The sequence below is a fragment of the Larimichthys crocea genome, unplaced genomic scaffold, assembly GCF_000972845.2.
Source record: "Larimichthys crocea isolate SSNF unplaced genomic scaffold, L_crocea_2.0 scaffold43685, whole genome shotgun sequence".
Taxonomy (NCBI): Eukaryota; Metazoa; Chordata; class Actinopteri; family Sciaenidae; genus Larimichthys; species Larimichthys crocea.
The window spans coordinates 1-18,074 of record NW_020855687.1 but is presented as its reverse complement, the minus strand read 5'-3'; the positions used below and the strand labels follow the sequence as shown (position 1 = coordinate 18,074).

General features: G+C 39.8%; 1 protein-coding gene across 1 annotated transcript; it reads right to left on the bottom strand.

The window, feature by feature from the left end:
- Positions 1-2,089: 2,089 nt before the first annotated feature.
- Positions 2,090-13,070, bottom strand: LOC104940040 (4-aminobutyrate aminotransferase, mitochondrial-like). The gene is made up of 5 exons (XM_027276547.1): positions 12,899-13,070; positions 9,800-9,897; positions 9,682-9,711; positions 2,218-2,335; positions 2,090-2,130 (listed from the first exon to the last, which is right to left on the bottom strand). Exons 1-5 carry the CDS (start codon positions 12,966-12,968, stop codon positions 2,123-2,125), a joined length of 324 nt encoding a protein of 107 aa, XP_027132348.1. The 5' UTR covers positions 12,969-13,070; the 3' UTR covers positions 2,090-2,122.
- Positions 13,071-18,074: the final 5,004 nt, after the last annotated feature.

Below are 18,074 nucleotides of genomic sequence, written 5' to 3'. Positions count from 1 at the left end.
TGCAGACAATGTACACTAGCTTACAACTTTCAGATTCAGGCATCAAGACTCGACACCTGGCTACAAACATTTAATGAAAATAAGATTTTAATAACTTTTCATCCCAAATGTCGTTAGATCGCACTAACTCAATTTCAAGTTGATCTGATGAATTATGTAAAAAACATTTAATCAAAGGTACAGTACATAAAAGTAGAGTCAAAGTGCAATGCTTGTAAATCCCAAAAATGACCAACCAAGTCAAATAAAATATGCCGCTTTTTACTGAGCTACAGACAGAAAATAAGTGAGAGCAGAAAATAAGGGCTGCTATGCTCATTCTGTTTTCAAAGTAGATCATTTGAATGCTGGAGGGAAATTCTCTAGTCTGCAAACCCTGGGGATTTCCACTACAATGAACAAATAGGACATATTCTTTATCGACACTTTCATGTTAACTTATCTATGCAACATTTAAAATACCACCATCTTATCTGTAAAAAGATTAAGAAGGTTTGGGAAAAAAAGAAATAGTTGTCCTTGTGGTGAAATCAGGGTCAGATTTAGGAAGGCTGCTTTGTTCTGTACACATTCATCTGAGGCATTTGCATTCTCCCCTTTGTGCATATGTGCCATGGAAAGGATGTAAAGTGTGATTGCTAAGGCTTTAAAATTCATTAAAATCCATACAATTGATGAAGTTTTGTGAGGAAAACTATCTGGCTAAAAGTAAAGCTCATTAATCAACACTGCATGTTTTTGGTCACAGTGAAGAGTGAAATACTGGCCTTGTATGGTCTAAAAAAATTATAATCATTTCTACAAGAGAAAGCAAACAATTGTTACAAAGTCAGGCCATTTCAACTGATGAATTAATTAAGTGTCCTAGAATTCCTAGCTCTAACAAAAACTCTTCTCTAAGGGAGGCCCTGAGGCCTTCAGCTGAAACCATTGAAAATAATGTTAATCAGGCTGGTACCACAGCCAAGCTGGAGCGGTCCAAACCCTGGCATTTGTCTGGCATTTGTCTTTGAGTTCTTTTAGTATGCCGGATATTCGTTTTTGTGGTAGAAAGCATAGAGTGCAGAGGTTCCCTTTTCTACTGGACAGTGTTTAAGATGTACAATCTAAAATATGCCAATGTATAATAATATTTTAACAACATAATACATTGTCCAAATATAGACAAAAAGATAGCTCCTTTTGTTTATATTAAAACATGAGTGCAAACTCCAATCACTCCATACCTGTGACCCGGTCAGTCCCACCTACGAACTCTACGTCTCATTTCCCTGGGAAAGCAGCCTCCTTCTCTGGCATTAAAAGCTGAGTAGGTCCCAATGTTTACAAATGATGATTACATAAACTGATTTCAATACTTAAACTCAGTGACTTTATAAATTCCCACAGTGGTGTTGTAGGTAGTGTCTTTAGAAACTTTACGAAGGAAATAATTGATAAATTTATACGTGAAAAAGTCACCACGACCTGTCCAGTCCTCCATAAAGACATTACAGTGATCTAACTTTTACAATATCTTTATCACTTTCCATGATGCACTGTGGGTCAGCATCTCTGTCACATCACAATCTTACAGCGTCCACAAGATTAAAAAGAAAGCGACGATGGTGGCGATATTTTTTGATTCACAGAGGAAGGCAGGTGGAAACCCACAGAAAAAAAAGCTTGCTTCTGAGCTCTAAACGACTTTATCTTTCAAATCATCTCTAATATTTAGCATGTTTAACCACGTGTCTGCTCATGGAGCTTTTTAGGTCACGCAGAATCTAACATTAATTTAATTGATCTACTTTACTTGCCTCCATGGCTATAACACGTTTCATATCTGGCAACCCGGAGCTTCGGCAGTCATGTAGTTATTAAGCCGGATCAAAACACACAGAACCAGTGTTGCCAACTCCTCAGTAAGTGCAAATAAATGAACAGGAATTATTATTATTATTATTTTTTTAAGATAATTTTTTTGGCCTTTTATGCCTTTAATGATAGGACAGCTGAAGATAGACAGGAAGCAGGGGGCAGAGAGAGGGGGAATGACACACAGTAAAGGGCCGTCCGATGCGGGATTCGAACCGAGGCCAGCTGCAGCGAGGACTGTAGCCTCTACACATGGGGCGGCCGCTTATCCCACTACGCCAAAGTAAGTATTATTTGTAGTTTTATATTTTTGTGATTTTTGCATCAATGTAGTCTGTGTTTGGATATTTTGCTACTAACCAATTGGGATCGAGGAGATCTGAGTGTAGATATCCAGCATGCGGTTGTTATCCACATCCACCAAGTAGTTCCCCCTGCTCTCCTCATAGTTACAGAAGAAGTTGACTGCACCAACATTCTAGGAAGAGAAACATTCTGTATTAAAAACAGCATACAGTAGAATTGATTGATTGAGCAGACACAAATGAATAATAAATGTACATGTGTGTGACACACACATAATTAGTCAGTCAGGTCCATAAATATTGGGACATCAACACATTTCTAATCTTTTTGGCTCTATACATCACCACAATGGATTTGAAATAATGAACAAGATGTACTTTAACTGCAGACTTTCAGCTTTAATTTGAGGGTATTTACATCCAAATCAGGTGAACGGTGTAGGAATTACAACAGTTTGTATATGTGCTTCCCATTTTTTAAGGGACCAAATGTAATAGGACAATTGGCTACTCAGCTGTTCCATGGCCTGGTGAGTGTTATTCCCTCATTATCCCATTTACAAGGAGAAGATAAAAGATCTAGAGTTCATTTCAAGTATGCTATTGCATTTGGAATCTGTTGCTGTCAACTCTCAATATGAGCTCCAATAAGCTGTCACTAAATGAAGCAAGCCAAATCAAAACAAACTCATCAGAGAGATAGCAAAAACATTAGGTGTGGCCAAATCAACTGTTTGGAACATTCTTAAAAAGAAAGAACGCACCGGTGAGCTCAGCAACACCAAAAGACCCGGAAGACTACGGAAAACAACTGTGGTGGATGACCAAAGCATTCTTTCCCTGGTGAAGAAAACACCCTTCACAACAGTTAGCCAGATATCCAGGAGGTAGGTATATGTGTGTCAAAGTCAACAATCAAGAGAAGACTTCACCAGAGTGAATACAGAGGGTTCACCACAAGATGTACACCATTGGTGAGCCTCAAAAATAGGAAGGCCAGATTAGAGTTAAGCCAAACAACATCTAAAAAAAAGCCTTCACAGTTCTGGAACAACATCTTATGGACAGATGAGACAAAGATCAACTTGTACCAGAGTGATGGGAAGACAAGAGTATGGAGAAGGAAAGGAACTGCTCATGATCCAAAGCATACCACCTCATCAGTGAAGCATGGTGGTGGTAGTGTCATGGTGTGGGCATGTATGGCTGCCAATGGAACTGGTTCTCTTGTATTTATTGATGATGTGACTGTAGACAAAAGCAGCAGGATGGATTCTGAAGTGTTTCAGGCAATATTATCTGCTCATATTCAGCGAAATGCTTCAGAACTTATTGGACGGCACTTCACAGTGCAGATGGACAATGACCCGAAGCATACTGCGAAAGCAACCAAAGAGTTTTTTAAGGCAAAGAAGTGGAAGGTTCTGCAATGGCCAAGTCAATCACCTGACTCCGATTGAGCATGCATTTTACTTGCTGAAGACAAAACTGAAGGAAAAAGCCCCAAGAACAAGCAGGAACTGAAGACAGTGCAGTAGAGGCCTGGCAGAGCATCACCAGGGATGAAACGCAGAATCTGGTGATGTCTATGTGTTCCAGACTTCAGGCTGTAATTGACTGCAAAAGATTTGCAACCAAATATTAAAAAGTGAAAGTTTGATTTATGATTGTTAATTTGTCCCATTACTTTTGGCCCCTTAAAAAGTGGGAGGCACATATACAAACTGTTCTAATTCCTACACCGTTCACCTTACTTGGATGTAAATACCCTCAAAATAAAGCTGAAATTCTGCAGTTAAAGCACATCTTGTATGTTTCATTTCAAATCCATTGTGGTGGTGTATACAGCCAAAAAGATTAGAATTGTGTCGATGTCCCAACATTTATGGACCTGACTGTATATTTTTTAGAGGTAGAACCATATGTTCCTTCCTATCAACAACTAATGGAATGGAATCACTCACAGTCAATGGGTGTTTAATTACCCTGTAAAATGATAAAGTATAAAAGTATCTAGTCTAGTCTAGACAAGTCTTTTAGTTAATATATGTGTCCCACAGATTGTCTTCCATGATGACACAAGAGATTGGATAAAACCACTTGTGTCTACACTGATCTTTGTTCCCAGCACTTCATGGCTGTTACATGTACAGGTTTTTGTTTCTCTCTCTTCTTCCTCCCTTTGTCCCCCCTTTGGGGGACTGAGGTAAGGCTGGGGTACCCTGTACATTCGTGCACACAGAAAGTAATTGTTGTTATCTCACTAGGTTATGGGTTGTTGCCTCCGGTGTATTTTTATTCTTTTCAGATATTTTGGTAGACCAGATAGTCAGGCGTTTTTGTTTGTTCTTTTTGTTGCTCCCAGAGAAGGTTGAGCTAGGCCCTATTTTTGTACTTTGGTTATTTTGTTTGGCACAACCCCCACAGTTCTTGCTCCCCCCATACGTTTCAAAACCTACATTTGTTGTTCACCTTTTTCCTTTAGAAATGGAAAATAAATATCTTTTTGACTGCCTCTTGTCTTCCCTGAGTTCTTTCGTTGTTGGTTGTCAGCGTTATTGTTTCTGCTTATAAAAGGAAACGTAACAATGGCATTGAAATTGATCATCTAATAGTCTTTCCACAGAATCCTCTTCTGTCTGACCATTTTTAAATAACCTTTGAGTTCATACTACTGGATCATAAGCCTTTTTGCAGAAACTCCTACAGCAGATGTTTATCCGACAGTGCTGTAGCCAAATTTAAGGAGGTGATTCCTTCAGTATTAAATTTAATGCCATGTCTCAAAGTAACAGTGGACTTGTCGGCTTCCTTTAGCCCCTCACAAATAGATCATCTTGTTGATAGTACTACAGGCTCATTACAGACAACTCCAGACTCTATTGCACCTCTGACAATTAAGACAATTAAACAAAGGAGGTTAGCACCATGGTATAGCCAGCAGACTCATAAATTAAAGCAAGAGACACGTAAATCTGAACGCAAATGGCCACTAAACCAGAAGAATCACGTCTAGTCTGGCAAGATAATCTTAAAACATACAGGAAGGCGCTCTCCGTACTGCCAGAGCAGCCTACTACTCTTCATTAATAGTGGAGAATAAGAACAACCCCAGGTTTCTCTTCAGCACTGTAGCCAGGCTAACAGAGAATCACAGCTCTACTGAACCATCTATGCCCTTAGGTCTAAGTAGCAATGACTCCATGAGCTTCTTTAATGATAAAATTATAACTATTAGAGTCAAAATCCATCACCCCTTGCCCTCAACAGGCATTGATCTGCATTCTAATAGAGCAAGTTTGGAAACAGCTGTTAATCCTGATATATACAGTAGTCCCTCATTTATCACGGGGGATACATTCTAAAAATAACCCGCAATAAATGAAATCCGCGAAGTACCGTATTTTCACGACCATAAGGCGCATATAAACGTCTTATATTTTTTTCAAAATGTGCGGCGCGCCCTATAGTGCAGTGCGCCCTATGTGTGTTGTTAAACCTGTGTTGAGAACGTTAAAGGGGGAAGTATGGGCGTGATTGCGGACGTAGTTGAGACCAACATGAGAACGTTAAAGGGGGAAGTATGGGCGTGTATAAAAGAACAGGTATGTGCTTTATGCAGAACATTGTTGTCTTAACAACCCTGAAAATGGCAAAGAGACACGCGTATGAAGCACAGTTTAAACTGAAGGTTATAAACTGCGCGGAGGAACATGGAAATCGAGCAGCCGCGAGAGAATTTAAGATTAATGAATCGATGGTTCGCAAGTGGAGGAGGCTGGGAAACGAACTCCGACAGGTGAAGAAGACGCAGCTGAGTTTCCGGGGACATAAGGCGAGGTAGCCCGACTTGGAGGAAAGACTTGAGCAGTGGATCATCGACCAAAGAACGAGTGGGGGGAGCGTTTCGACGGTCACTATTCGACTAAAAGCAGTAACGCTAGTGGAAGAAATGAAAATTGAACATTTTCAAGGAGGTCCGTCTTGGTGCTTTCGTTTTATGAAACGGTGCCATTTTTCCATCCGGACTAGGACAACGGTAGCGCAGCAACGTCCGGCGGATTATATTGAAAAGCTGGCGAATTTCCGCTCCTACTGCAGCAAACACATCGCCGACAAACGCATTCAGCCCAGCCACATCACCAACATGGACGAGGTGCCGCTCACTTTCGACATCCCGGTGACTCACACGGTGGAGAAGAAGGGGACCAGTACGGTAGCGATACGCACAACGGGGTATGAAAAGTCGTCATTTACTGTTGTGCTTGGCTGCCACGCTGATGGACAGAAACTGCCGCCTATGGTGATTTTTAAGAGAAAGACTTTGCCTAAAGAGACGTTTCCAGCAGGAGTCATTATTAAGGCAAATGAAAAGGGCTGGATGGATGAAGAGATGATGAAAGAGTGGCTGAGGCAGGTGTATGTAAGGCGACCAGGTGGTTTTTTCCACGCATCACCATCGCTGTTGATCTGTGACTCTATGCGTGCCCATCTCACAGCCGATGTGAAAAAAGAAGTGAAACAAATGAACGCTGCACTTGCTGTTATTCCGGGAGGTCTGACAAAGGAACTCCAACCGCTGGACATCGGTGTGAACCGGCCGTTCAAAGTAAGGCTGCGAGCGGCGTGGGAGCGATGGATGACCGATGGAGACCACAGTTTCACAAAGAGTGGCGGGCAGCGCCGGGCAAGTTACGCCACCGTTTGCGGATGGATTGTAGATGCGTGGACTAACGTGTCTACTGGCACTGTTGTTCGAGCTTTCGCAAAAGCCGGCATCATTTCCGAGGGGCCGCACGGCACGGAAAGTGACTCTGACAGCGAAGAAAGTGGAACTGGCATATTTGATTTAGCGCAGCTGTTTAACTCAGAAACGGAGGATGAGGACTTCGATGGGTTTGATTAATGACAATTACCGGCAATGTGCTAATGTGTGCTGTGGTAATGTGCTTAAAAAATGTTAGTACTTTGTAATAAAGACTTAAATAAATCAAACTCAGTTTTGCTCCTGCTCTATTATTAAATACGCACCCTTGTATGCTTGTGTGTGTGTTGTTGTAAGGCGGTGCGCCATATGTGTGTGTAGACTGCGCCTTTTCGTACGGTGCGCCCTGTATGTGTGTGTTAAATACAGTAATGGCACACATAACTGAGACTGCGCCTTTTCGTACGGTGCGCCTTATGGTCGTGAAAATAGGGTAAGTTTTACAATTATTATACATGTTTTAAGGCCGTAAAACCCCTAACCACACACTTTTATACACCTTTTTACACGCATTTTGTACAGTACTCCCTTAGTTAATCAGGACGCAAAACACATGTGTGGTTCTCCCTTAGCCAATTTAGGACGCAGAACACAAAGCGCGTTCATACTGTACAGTACGCTGTGAAAAAAAGCATGCAAAATTACACTAAAAAAATCCGCGAAACAGCGAGTCCGCGAAAAGTGAACCGTGTTATAGCGAGGGACGACTGTATTTAGACTGTTTCTCTCCCATCGACCTTCATCAAATAACTTTAATCATTTCTGCAGCTAAGCCGTCAACCTGTCTCTTAGACCCCATCCCAACCAGGCTGCTCAAGGATGTTTTACCTCTAGTTAGTCATTCTTTATTGGATATGATTAATCTGTCTTTATTATCAGGATATGTACCACAGTCCTTTAAGGTAGCTGTAATTAAACCTCCTCTTAAAAAGCCCACTCTAGACCCAGAGGTTTTAGCCAATTACAGGCTGATATCAAACCTTCCCTTTCTGTCTAAGATACTTGAGAAAGCTGTAGCTAACCAGCTGTGTGACTTTCTCCATAAGAATAATTTACTTGAGGATTGTCAGCCAGGTTTTAGAGTGCATCATAGCACAGAGACCATACTAGTCAAAGTTACAAATGACCTCCTAATGGCATCAGACAAAGGACTCATCTCTGTACTTGTCCTGTTAGATCTTAGTGCCACATTTGACACCACTGACCATCAAATTCTTTTACAGAGACTGGAACATCAAATTGGCATCAAAGGAACCGCCCTAAGCTGGTTTAAGTCGTATTTCTTAGATCGATCTCAGTTTGTTTACGTCAATGATGAATCCTCTATGCATACCAAAGTTTGTCATGGAGTTCCACAAGGTTCTGTACTAGGACCACTTCTATTCAGTTTATATATGCTTCCTTTAGGGAACATTATTAGGAAATTACTCCATTAATTTTCATTGTTATGCTGACAACACCCAATTATATTTATCAATCAAGCCTGATGAAAGCAATCAGTTAACTAAACTCCAAACTTCAAGGATATAAAAAGTTGGATGACCTAAAAAATGTTTATGTTAAATTCAGACAAAACTGAAGTTCTTGTAATTGGACCCAAACACCTCGGAAACTCTCTTTCTAGAGACTTAGTTACTTTAGACGGGATCACCCTGGCCTCCAGCTCCACTGTAAAGAATCTTGGAGATGATTTTGATCAGGATTTGTCCTTTAACATCCACATAAACCAAATTCCGAGGACTGCATTCTTCCACTTACGTAACATCACTAAAATCAGACGCATTGTCTCTCAAGCGGATGCAGAAAAACTAGTCCACGTGTTTGTTACTTCTAGGCTGGACTATTGTAACTCTTTGTTATCAGGCTGCTCCAATAAATCTCTTAGGACTTTGCAGTTAATTCAGAATGCTGCTGCACGTGTTCTGACAGGAATCAAGATCAGAGATTACATCTCTCCCATTCTGGCTTCCTTCCACTGGCTACCTGTTAAATCTAGAATAGAATTCAAAATCATTCTCCTTACTTACAAAGCTCTTCATGGTCAGGCACCATCTTATCTAGTCTTTGTTGCTGGAGAGCTGCAGCCCAAACCGTGGCTTCATCTTGCAAAGACCTGTATATCCTGTTATAATAAGATAAGCACTATGCAGGCAGACCCTGTCTTTTGACATTGTTGACATACTTTGTGACTTTGGGCTATACAAATAAAATCTGATTTGATTTGATTTGATTCATGTCTGTAGGGTGAAGCTATTATCAGGCTGATATTATGTGGTCTGATCCCAGGATAACTCATACTCAGGTTTAAAACATATATACATTTGCAGATGTCTTGGAGCTTTGGACTTAAATACATCAAGCTGACAGTTTTTATATGCAGACATACATTTTCTATTAGTTTTACTTCATTCAGCAACTTGTGATGGGTACACCTCAGTGTAGGATGAAATTCACATTGAAGTTACCATCTGAACTAAACACAACCACCTATGCATCCATAAAAATAGTTACGCTTTATTTCACAAATGGCCTGCATCATCACTGATCCTCCTTTGAGTGTGATTATATGACATTGCAACTCTGTAAATTTAAACATTTGTGAAACATTCAAAAATTTGCGATATGCAGATTATGGTTGTTTTTTAAGTAGAAAACTGGAACAGCATTTTCATATTCTTGGTGTATCATAATCTGTATCTCATAGAGAGCACACATGCAGTCACACAGACATGCAGATACACAGTCTCTGCTCACCTGGATATCTCCCAGTTGTTTTGTCAGCTCCTACAGATTGAATAAAAGTTAGTTATAGTTAGTAATACATGGAGAGGGAATCAGCAAACTGATTTGTGTGGGTGCATCTGTAGATTACTTGTGAACGTGGTCCAGGGACTGACGTTTTCATGGAGGGTCCGTCAAAGTCAAACTCTACCTGGCTCTTTGCTGCTGCCTTGCTGATATATCTGCACACTGGTACAGAAAACATAGAAAACACAATAAATAATCTAAGATGAAATTAGTTTGAACTTTATTTATCCCAAGCAATATTCCGCCCCTTGGAGGTAGAGCGGGTCGTCCACTAATCAGAAGATCAGCGGTTTGATCCCCTCCAGTCTGCATGCCGAAGTGTCCTTGGGCAAGATACCAAATAGCTGTGCGTATGCAGTGTGTGAATGTGTATGTATGGTTAGCTCCTCAAACTGATGAGCAGTGTGAATGGGAGAATGAGATACATACTGTAAAGTGTTTTGAGTGGTCAGAAGACTAGAAAGGCGCTATGTAAGTACAGTCCATTTAGCATATTCTTGTGCAGCAAGTACTACACTCCAATGTAGGTGAAAAAATATCAATATCAAATTTAAGTTACAGAAATGTTTATACGTAGTTAATCCAAAATATTCAATGGATATGTCAATGATACTGCACATAATGAAGATGGTGCTCTGGATGGCTGCCTTGGTGTGTTGGTGCACTTTTCTGTTAATTCGGTACCTGGAGCTGAACAGGTATAACAGCCTTATTTCTAACTTGTCTCTCCTTCCATCAGTGGATTTATTGGACATTCTGGTCAATTATGCACTCACCTTTGTGCATGCAGTGAAATACCACTGCATCTCCCACAACATGGACTTCACATACCATGGACATACCATTGCTGAGAATATATGGTAATAGTATATATGAATGTGCATTCACAATCCGGATAAACTTAAATTACTGTACGAGAAAAACAAAGATTAGCCACTGCAGTGTGACATCAGGTTGTGTTTTCTCCAAAAGTTAAAACTCTGCTGCAGGTTGCTGTATTTTTTTCTTTTCTTTTCTTTTTTTTTACTTAATAGCAGAACTTAACTGCTGACATTTGTGACAACACTGCCAAATTCTACAGGCTTTATAGCTTGATTGATGTTGCATTAGGAAACTGAATAAATGAGCCAAGGTGGAATTACAGGTTAAAAATGGTGAAGGTGAAGGCAGCAATGAGGTCCAGCACTTCCAGTTGTTATGGAATTTTCTATCCTTAGGTTGCACAAGGTCATGTGTGGGCCTTGAGGTCCTCGGCAGTAGTAGTTGTTTGGCTTTGATTGAGAACAGTAGGTGCCAGTCTCAACACTGTGGTGGCCAGGGTTAAAGAGACCTAATGTTGCCATCCTAAGCATAATAGATAGCTTTCCGTTGACGTTCTAATTAACGTAAACAGACAACAGTGTCTCTAGACAAAAATGTGCTGACAAATAACACCTCGATGGGTAAAAACATTCTCTTTGACTAATTCTGGGCATATAGTATTTGTGGTGTTATATGTAAGGGTTTAAAGTCTATCCACCAGCATGAGTTTGGCAGAATGTGAGAAATACTCAGGCACTTCTGATGTACTTTGAGAGAGTCTCTAATTCTCCTTGGCCAAGCTTCAATAAATATTACAGCATAAGACATCAGAGGCTTCTGAACACTTTCTTCCCTCTTGACCTCACCATTGACCATTGACTTTAGCAATTTCTCCACAATACCAGTCACCTGTTTTTTTCTACTGGACAAAATGGTTTAGGATGGACTTTATATGTCTATTCAGGTTTAGTTCTATTCAGGACTCACGACCAGAGAGTTAATTTTATTTCAATAGTTTTTTGTCAAAATGGTCTTTTAATAAGCTCTGTTACAGTAAGTTTACCACTGGAGACTTTATATTGTAACATAAAGTCTGACCATCTCTAGTGGTGAACTGTAACTAGTAAATCTGACTCAAACAAATTAACCTATTAATGACTAACAGAAGAGAGGACCTTTGAGACATCACTGAATCACCAGCCTCTGAGAAGCATGCACACAAGTTATAAAGACATCCAGTCAAATATTTACACTGACTACAGAATGCTAGTCTATTTTCACTGAAACATGGTCTCATGAAGTCCACAGATGCTCGATCCAATCCAATCCATGATATTTATATATCCTTTAAGGTAGTAATGTCCACATACTGTTATGGATATACTGACATGATGGCAGAACACTGTCCTGTCTGATAAACACTGAGATAGATAAATTAAACACTGAGCTCCTAAATACTTGTACTATATACTTTATGCTACTACAATTAGAGCATTAGCATCCTCAGCTACGATGGTGTTGCAGAGCATCTCCAGGACAGGTGTGCTACCTTGGTTTGCATTATGACATATCTTAGTAATAGCCATTATTTCTCATCATTCCTAGTGCATGAAGGGAAATGTAGTTTATCTTTGCTGTTTTACATTCCAAAATGAAAATGTCTGTAATGTGTCTGTTCATAAAAAATAAAGCTGAAAATTAGACTAAAATGTATTGCAACACACGTTATTAAAGTGAGGCATGTGTAAAATGTTTTACATTTCATTTCTGAAAATCTGATTTAGTAGAATTTACTCATGAGGCTGCTTTTTTCACTGTGCTTTTCCTTTAATATGGTAAATTTAAGACCAATTCAGCAACTAAAAGGAGGACACATAAGTGGTGGTAGTAAACATCTAAAAAAGTAAAACTGACAAAAGGCAACTGCTATGAGTGAAAGTAACTCTAACCCTGGTTAAACACTAGATATGGTAAATGGTAAATGGTAAATGGACTGTACTTATATAGCGCCTTTCTAGTCTTCCGACCACTCAAAGCGCTCTACACTACATATCTCATTCACCCCATTCACACACATTCATACACTGATGGCATTGGCTACCGTGCAAGGTGCCAACTGCTGCTCATCAGTTTAAGGATTTAAGCATTCATACACATTCATACACCGATGGCACCGATGGCACAGCCTTGGGGTTCAGTATCTTGCCCAAGGACACTTCGGCATGCAGACCGGGGAGCCGGGGGATTGAACCGCCGATCATCTGATTAGGGGACGACCCGCTCTGCCTGTGAGCCACAGCCGCCCCTGATATATTATCTGGATTTAAAAGAATTTGTTTCAATTAAAGAATGTTAGATTTACCTGGAGCACTTAGCCATAAGTTTTTCTTCAGGGAGAGAGCAACCCAACCACTGATCAAGCAGGACGCCATGACAAAACTGTCAATAGACAGAACGGCGGTTCAAAAGAGAGCAGCAACTGCCCTCAGCGTCGAACTTCACCAAGTCTCCTAGAGAGAGAGAGAGAGAGAGAGAGAGGGGGAGAGAGAGGGGGAGTAAGGATTAATGATTACATATAGAAGGCTGAATTACTGTAATTCTGAAAGCGCACACTATATGTTATCCACCGCGCTTATTGAGTGTGCCTGAAAGAGCACACTCTTTAAAACCTCTTGAGCTTATTCCGATTCTTATTCTTATTCGTCTTCCGTTTTTTCTGTGTTTTTTTCGGTTCGCTACTCCTCCCAGAGTTTTTGTCGCACATACACAAAACAGGTATCAAACGGGTATCAAAACGACCAAATCGATGCCTATGACTTTTCGGCAAACGATTTTGCCAAAAATCGCCAAAAAATGAATGGGTGTGTATTGCGAGAACTTTCGAGAGCTAGAGTGCGTGATGTCATTACTATAGTGGAGAGGGAGAGAAAAAGTTGTCGAAAAATTAATTTGTAAACTACGACTGTGGCCGCAAATGCACAGCTACAGACATGATTATACGCTCAAAACGTAGGAAAATTCGAGGCGGTCGCAGTGATAACACTGTTGAAGCTGTCTCTGTTATAGTTTTGGCCCACTACACGCTAACTGATCGACTACCCCCTCCTTTTTTTAAGCTTTTGTGTCTCTATTTGAGGTGTGCTTTTTGAATTCAGAGCCCCGGCAACAGCCCACTCGTCACTCTCAAAATTTCTGCAGGAATTTTCTAGTACTGAATTTGCGGAGCAGTGTCAGTAATAATGTATGGGGGCGACAGGGCCAGAGTCAGGCACACTCAAAATTTCTTTAGAAATTATCATTATCATCTAACTTCTTCCAAGTTTTTGTGCTTTCTCATCTCACAGGTTTCAATGGATCATGGGTACACCAGAATCAGGGATTGTCGCTGCATCTTGTGATATGGTCCTGCCAATTGCTATTTTTATTGAGTGTGCCTGAAAGAGCACACTCTTTAAAACCTCTCGGGCTTATTGGTGTGGGTTCCCAAAGGGCACTATTGTTATCCAAATCTTTATTAGTGACGAGTGCCTACGACACTCGTCAACTATTGTTCTTCTGCGTGTTTTCATGGCAATATTATATTATTATTCATTCCGCCCTTTTTCGAACATGAATGCGGCCCGCAGCGGTAGAGGACCCCAACAATTATATATCAAACGTGCGTCTTGATCCCGAACCGAGTGCTATTACTTTTCTAAGAGATTCGCGTGTTTTTCGCGAATTTATTCTGGAAAAACTGCGAAAAATTTCCCATAAGGAATGACTGGGGAGGCCTGAAAAAAAGTACATTTCAACAGACATTTTCAACAATGAACTGCTCTGGCATACTTTAACCGAGAGACTGCATTTGAACTTTAAAACGGAGATGCTTCCTTATCTTCAGGGATTCACGACACTCATCGACAGCTTTTAACCGTTTTTTAAACTATCAAGGCTCAAAGTTGAGCAGGTTTTTAGTCAAATTTCTGGGTTATAATGGGTGTGTATGTGGCGGAATGTTTGAGCTAGAGTGGATGACATCATCAGCTTGAGTGAGGAGCAGGGAGAAAAATCAGTGAAAAAAATAAACGTATTCGACTACCGTGGCCTCAAATGTCCCACTACAGACATGATTATGCCCCCAAAGGTAGGAAAATTCGAGGTGACGCAGTGATAACACTGTTGAAGCTGTCTCTTTATAGTTTTGGCTCCATACAGGCTAACTGATCGAGTACTCCCATCCCAGCCTCATTCACTCCCATGTTAAAAAAGGAGGGAAATTTCTTAAGGAAGGCAGAAGTAACGTTTCTCTCTCTTGCTCCTGAGGGCACGTTTCTTCCATTTATCGACACAAAAATAACTATGTAAAACGATCAGGAAGGGCATGCGATGCCCCCAGTTATGTCGGTTCAATGATTGGAAATACGGTTTGGCCAAGAGCCCTCCTCTTCGAGGGATGGTCTCAGCATTTCCCTCTCTCTCTGTCAGGATTTTCAACTGCCGTTCCAACTGACAACAGTTGCAGAGCCCAGTGGCCATTTGAGCAGTTATTGGCTTCATTGAACTTGTCTGTGTAAAATGGCCGACAGAGACAGCAGAGCACTAGCACATTAGCGCTAGCTGTAAAGACATGCTAAGCGAACATTAGTCTTCTCTCTCTCTCTCTCTCTCTCTCTCTCTCTCGCTCTCTCCTCTCTCCTCAACACACACACACACCACACACACCACACACACCACACACACACACATCAGCTCTCTCTCCTCTCTCTCCTCTCGCTCTCTCATTTCACAAAAACAACACAACACACAACACACACCACACCACCACACACACACAGTCTCTCTCTCTCTCTCTCTCTCTCTCCCTCATCACACAAAAACACACACACACACACACACACACACACAGTCTCTATCTCTCTCTCTCTCTCTCTCTCTCTCTCTCTCTTCTCACACAAAACACAAACACGACACACACACACGAACGCGACCGCTCGGTGTTTACACAGCGCCCGGACCCTCGCCTGTTTCCCGGGGCCGTGGACTCTCATTAAGGGGTAATGAGCTATCATCTTGTTGTTTTTTATTTTCAGTAGCTCATATTCAAGCTGAAAGGTATGGTCAGATCAGCTGTTCTGGCAGCCCTAATAAGAACACAAACTGTTTGAGGAGTTTCTTCTGTAAAGAGAGGTTTTTTTTCCTACAAATAAAAAGATAATTTATTGTCATAATTTGTCTGTAGCTTATTTTGATTTTAAATAAATCGTGAAAAATCGTATCGTGGTACAAAAAATCGTGACTCGACATCGAGTCGTGAGTTGAGTGTATCGTTACAACATCCCGATCGCCATAAGAATTAAATACATGATCATGGTTTAACATGTTAATGTTAACCTGCTAAAAGCTAATTAGTATTAGCCACTAGGAATTAATACCTGTTAATGTTAACCTGCTAATGTTAAGTGCTGCAGTCAGTGACTAGCCCATAATTTATAGTCACTAAGAAGACATGCTAATGTTAATATGGTAATATTAATTTTTAGTTGCGCCAAAGACAGCCGAGCAGCTGCGCGTTGCACTAGCTTAAAGACAGTAACGTGTTAACATTACACCAAAGCTAAAATTTACGCAAATGGTAATTGCTGACGCGTCAACACTAGCATTAGCATGCCATAAAATGTATTACATAACAACTAAAACATGCTAACGCTACTTGCTAGCACAGACGCAGCGAACTTACCCTTAGCCACGAATAAACAAATACATCCTACTTCTAAATGCTAAATTCAACATGCTAATGTTAATTAGCCACTAGCCAACAAAGAATTAAATACATGCTAATGCTACCATGTTAATGTTAATGTTAGCCGTTGCGCTAGCAATGACATTACCACGAAGAATTAAATACATGATCATTGTAAACGCATGTTAATGTTAATAACATTAGCCACTGGATTAAGTACATGCTCATGTTAAGATGCTTTAAAGCTAACCTGCTAATGATAATGCGGAGCGCGTTGTCCTGTCTTAAATGACAGACAATGACAGCAGAGAGCAGCTCGCGTGTTAACGTTTACCAAGCCATCTAGTCATTAATAAATGCTTAATGTTTAAATAAGGTTTTAGGCGCATGTTCATTATTTGGTTTAACTTACAGAATTTTAATTTTTAGGGTGATGATCAGACATATTTATCAATGCTGGAAACATGTAACTGACTTATATCTTTTCAAATCTTGAAAATCTGGGTAAAATAAGGGAAAGATTAAGATCCAGGCAGAACACCTCAAGAGGCCCCGGCCGAGTTCCAGAGCACCCACGGAGGATGCAAACAAACTGCAGACAATGCAGGAGCAACACTTTCCATAAGTTTTTAATGACCAGCGGTTGTTTTAAAAAGTTTGGGAGAATGCCTAAACAATTTTTATTCAAAAATCAATGTTGACCATAGCCAAATACAGATGAGGATGTACTGCAGATCCAGGAAGAAGACCTCCAGAAACCTCAGCTGCAGACAGCAAACAACTGAGCAGAGGCCAAATAAAGGGACATACCCAATGTGTTTCAACGGATGTGCTGTATCTGGATGAGTGTTTATACTTGACACAATTCACTTCTGCCATAAAGCTGCTGTCTCACAGAACATCTCTTTTTGTGTCTTTCGACTCAAAAGATCACAAGCCCTGCCGCCAGTCTTTCCTCTGTTACATGAGCATTGCCCCCTTGAGTGAGGGATTCCGCAACCATGTTCTAAATACAATTTTTATTCAATCTAATTATTTAAGTTAATTTAAAAACACAATAACACAATTTTAATATTAATAACTTTAAACATTTCATTAAAAAAAATTAAAAAAAGGTTTAATTACTATATTTAAACATTGTGTATTTATGTGTTTTCCATTAAATGATTTTACTCTTATATTATATAATGGTTGCTTTTTTAAAGTTTAAATCTAACAACTATTTTTATTTATTTTAAATGGAAATGTTAAATTATTATATTATAAAATGTGTTTGTCTTTTAGATTTTGTGAGTGTCAATCATAAACATAACTATTTTTATTTATTCTAAATGACTGTTAAATTATTATGTCAAAAAATTTGTGTTTCTGTGATTTAACTGAACTGTTTACTTTATTATTATATTTATATCATGGTTGCTTTTAATAGTGTTTAACTCATAACCGAACCTGATTTGTATTTGATTGTTTCAATGAACGTGTTATATTTATTTTTATGATTTTATTAAAAATTTGTATATTCCTTCTGTGCATACAGTGTTTTTAACAGCAACATAACTCTATTTCTATTGATTCATATGACCATATGGTTACAGTTTATTATATTATCAACATATGTGTTTATGTTGCTTTTAAACTATATGTTAAATCATCTCCGATTTATAACAAACCAACAATTGTTTCTTTTTTTTTTTGTTCCTTTATGTGTTTTTTTTTGTTTTAAATCAAATGTTAAGATGAGGTGACGATTTGCGGATCTTGCTCTGATGTTTGTGGTAAATTTATTCTCGTTAAAAATTGTAGTGTGCTTGTTTTT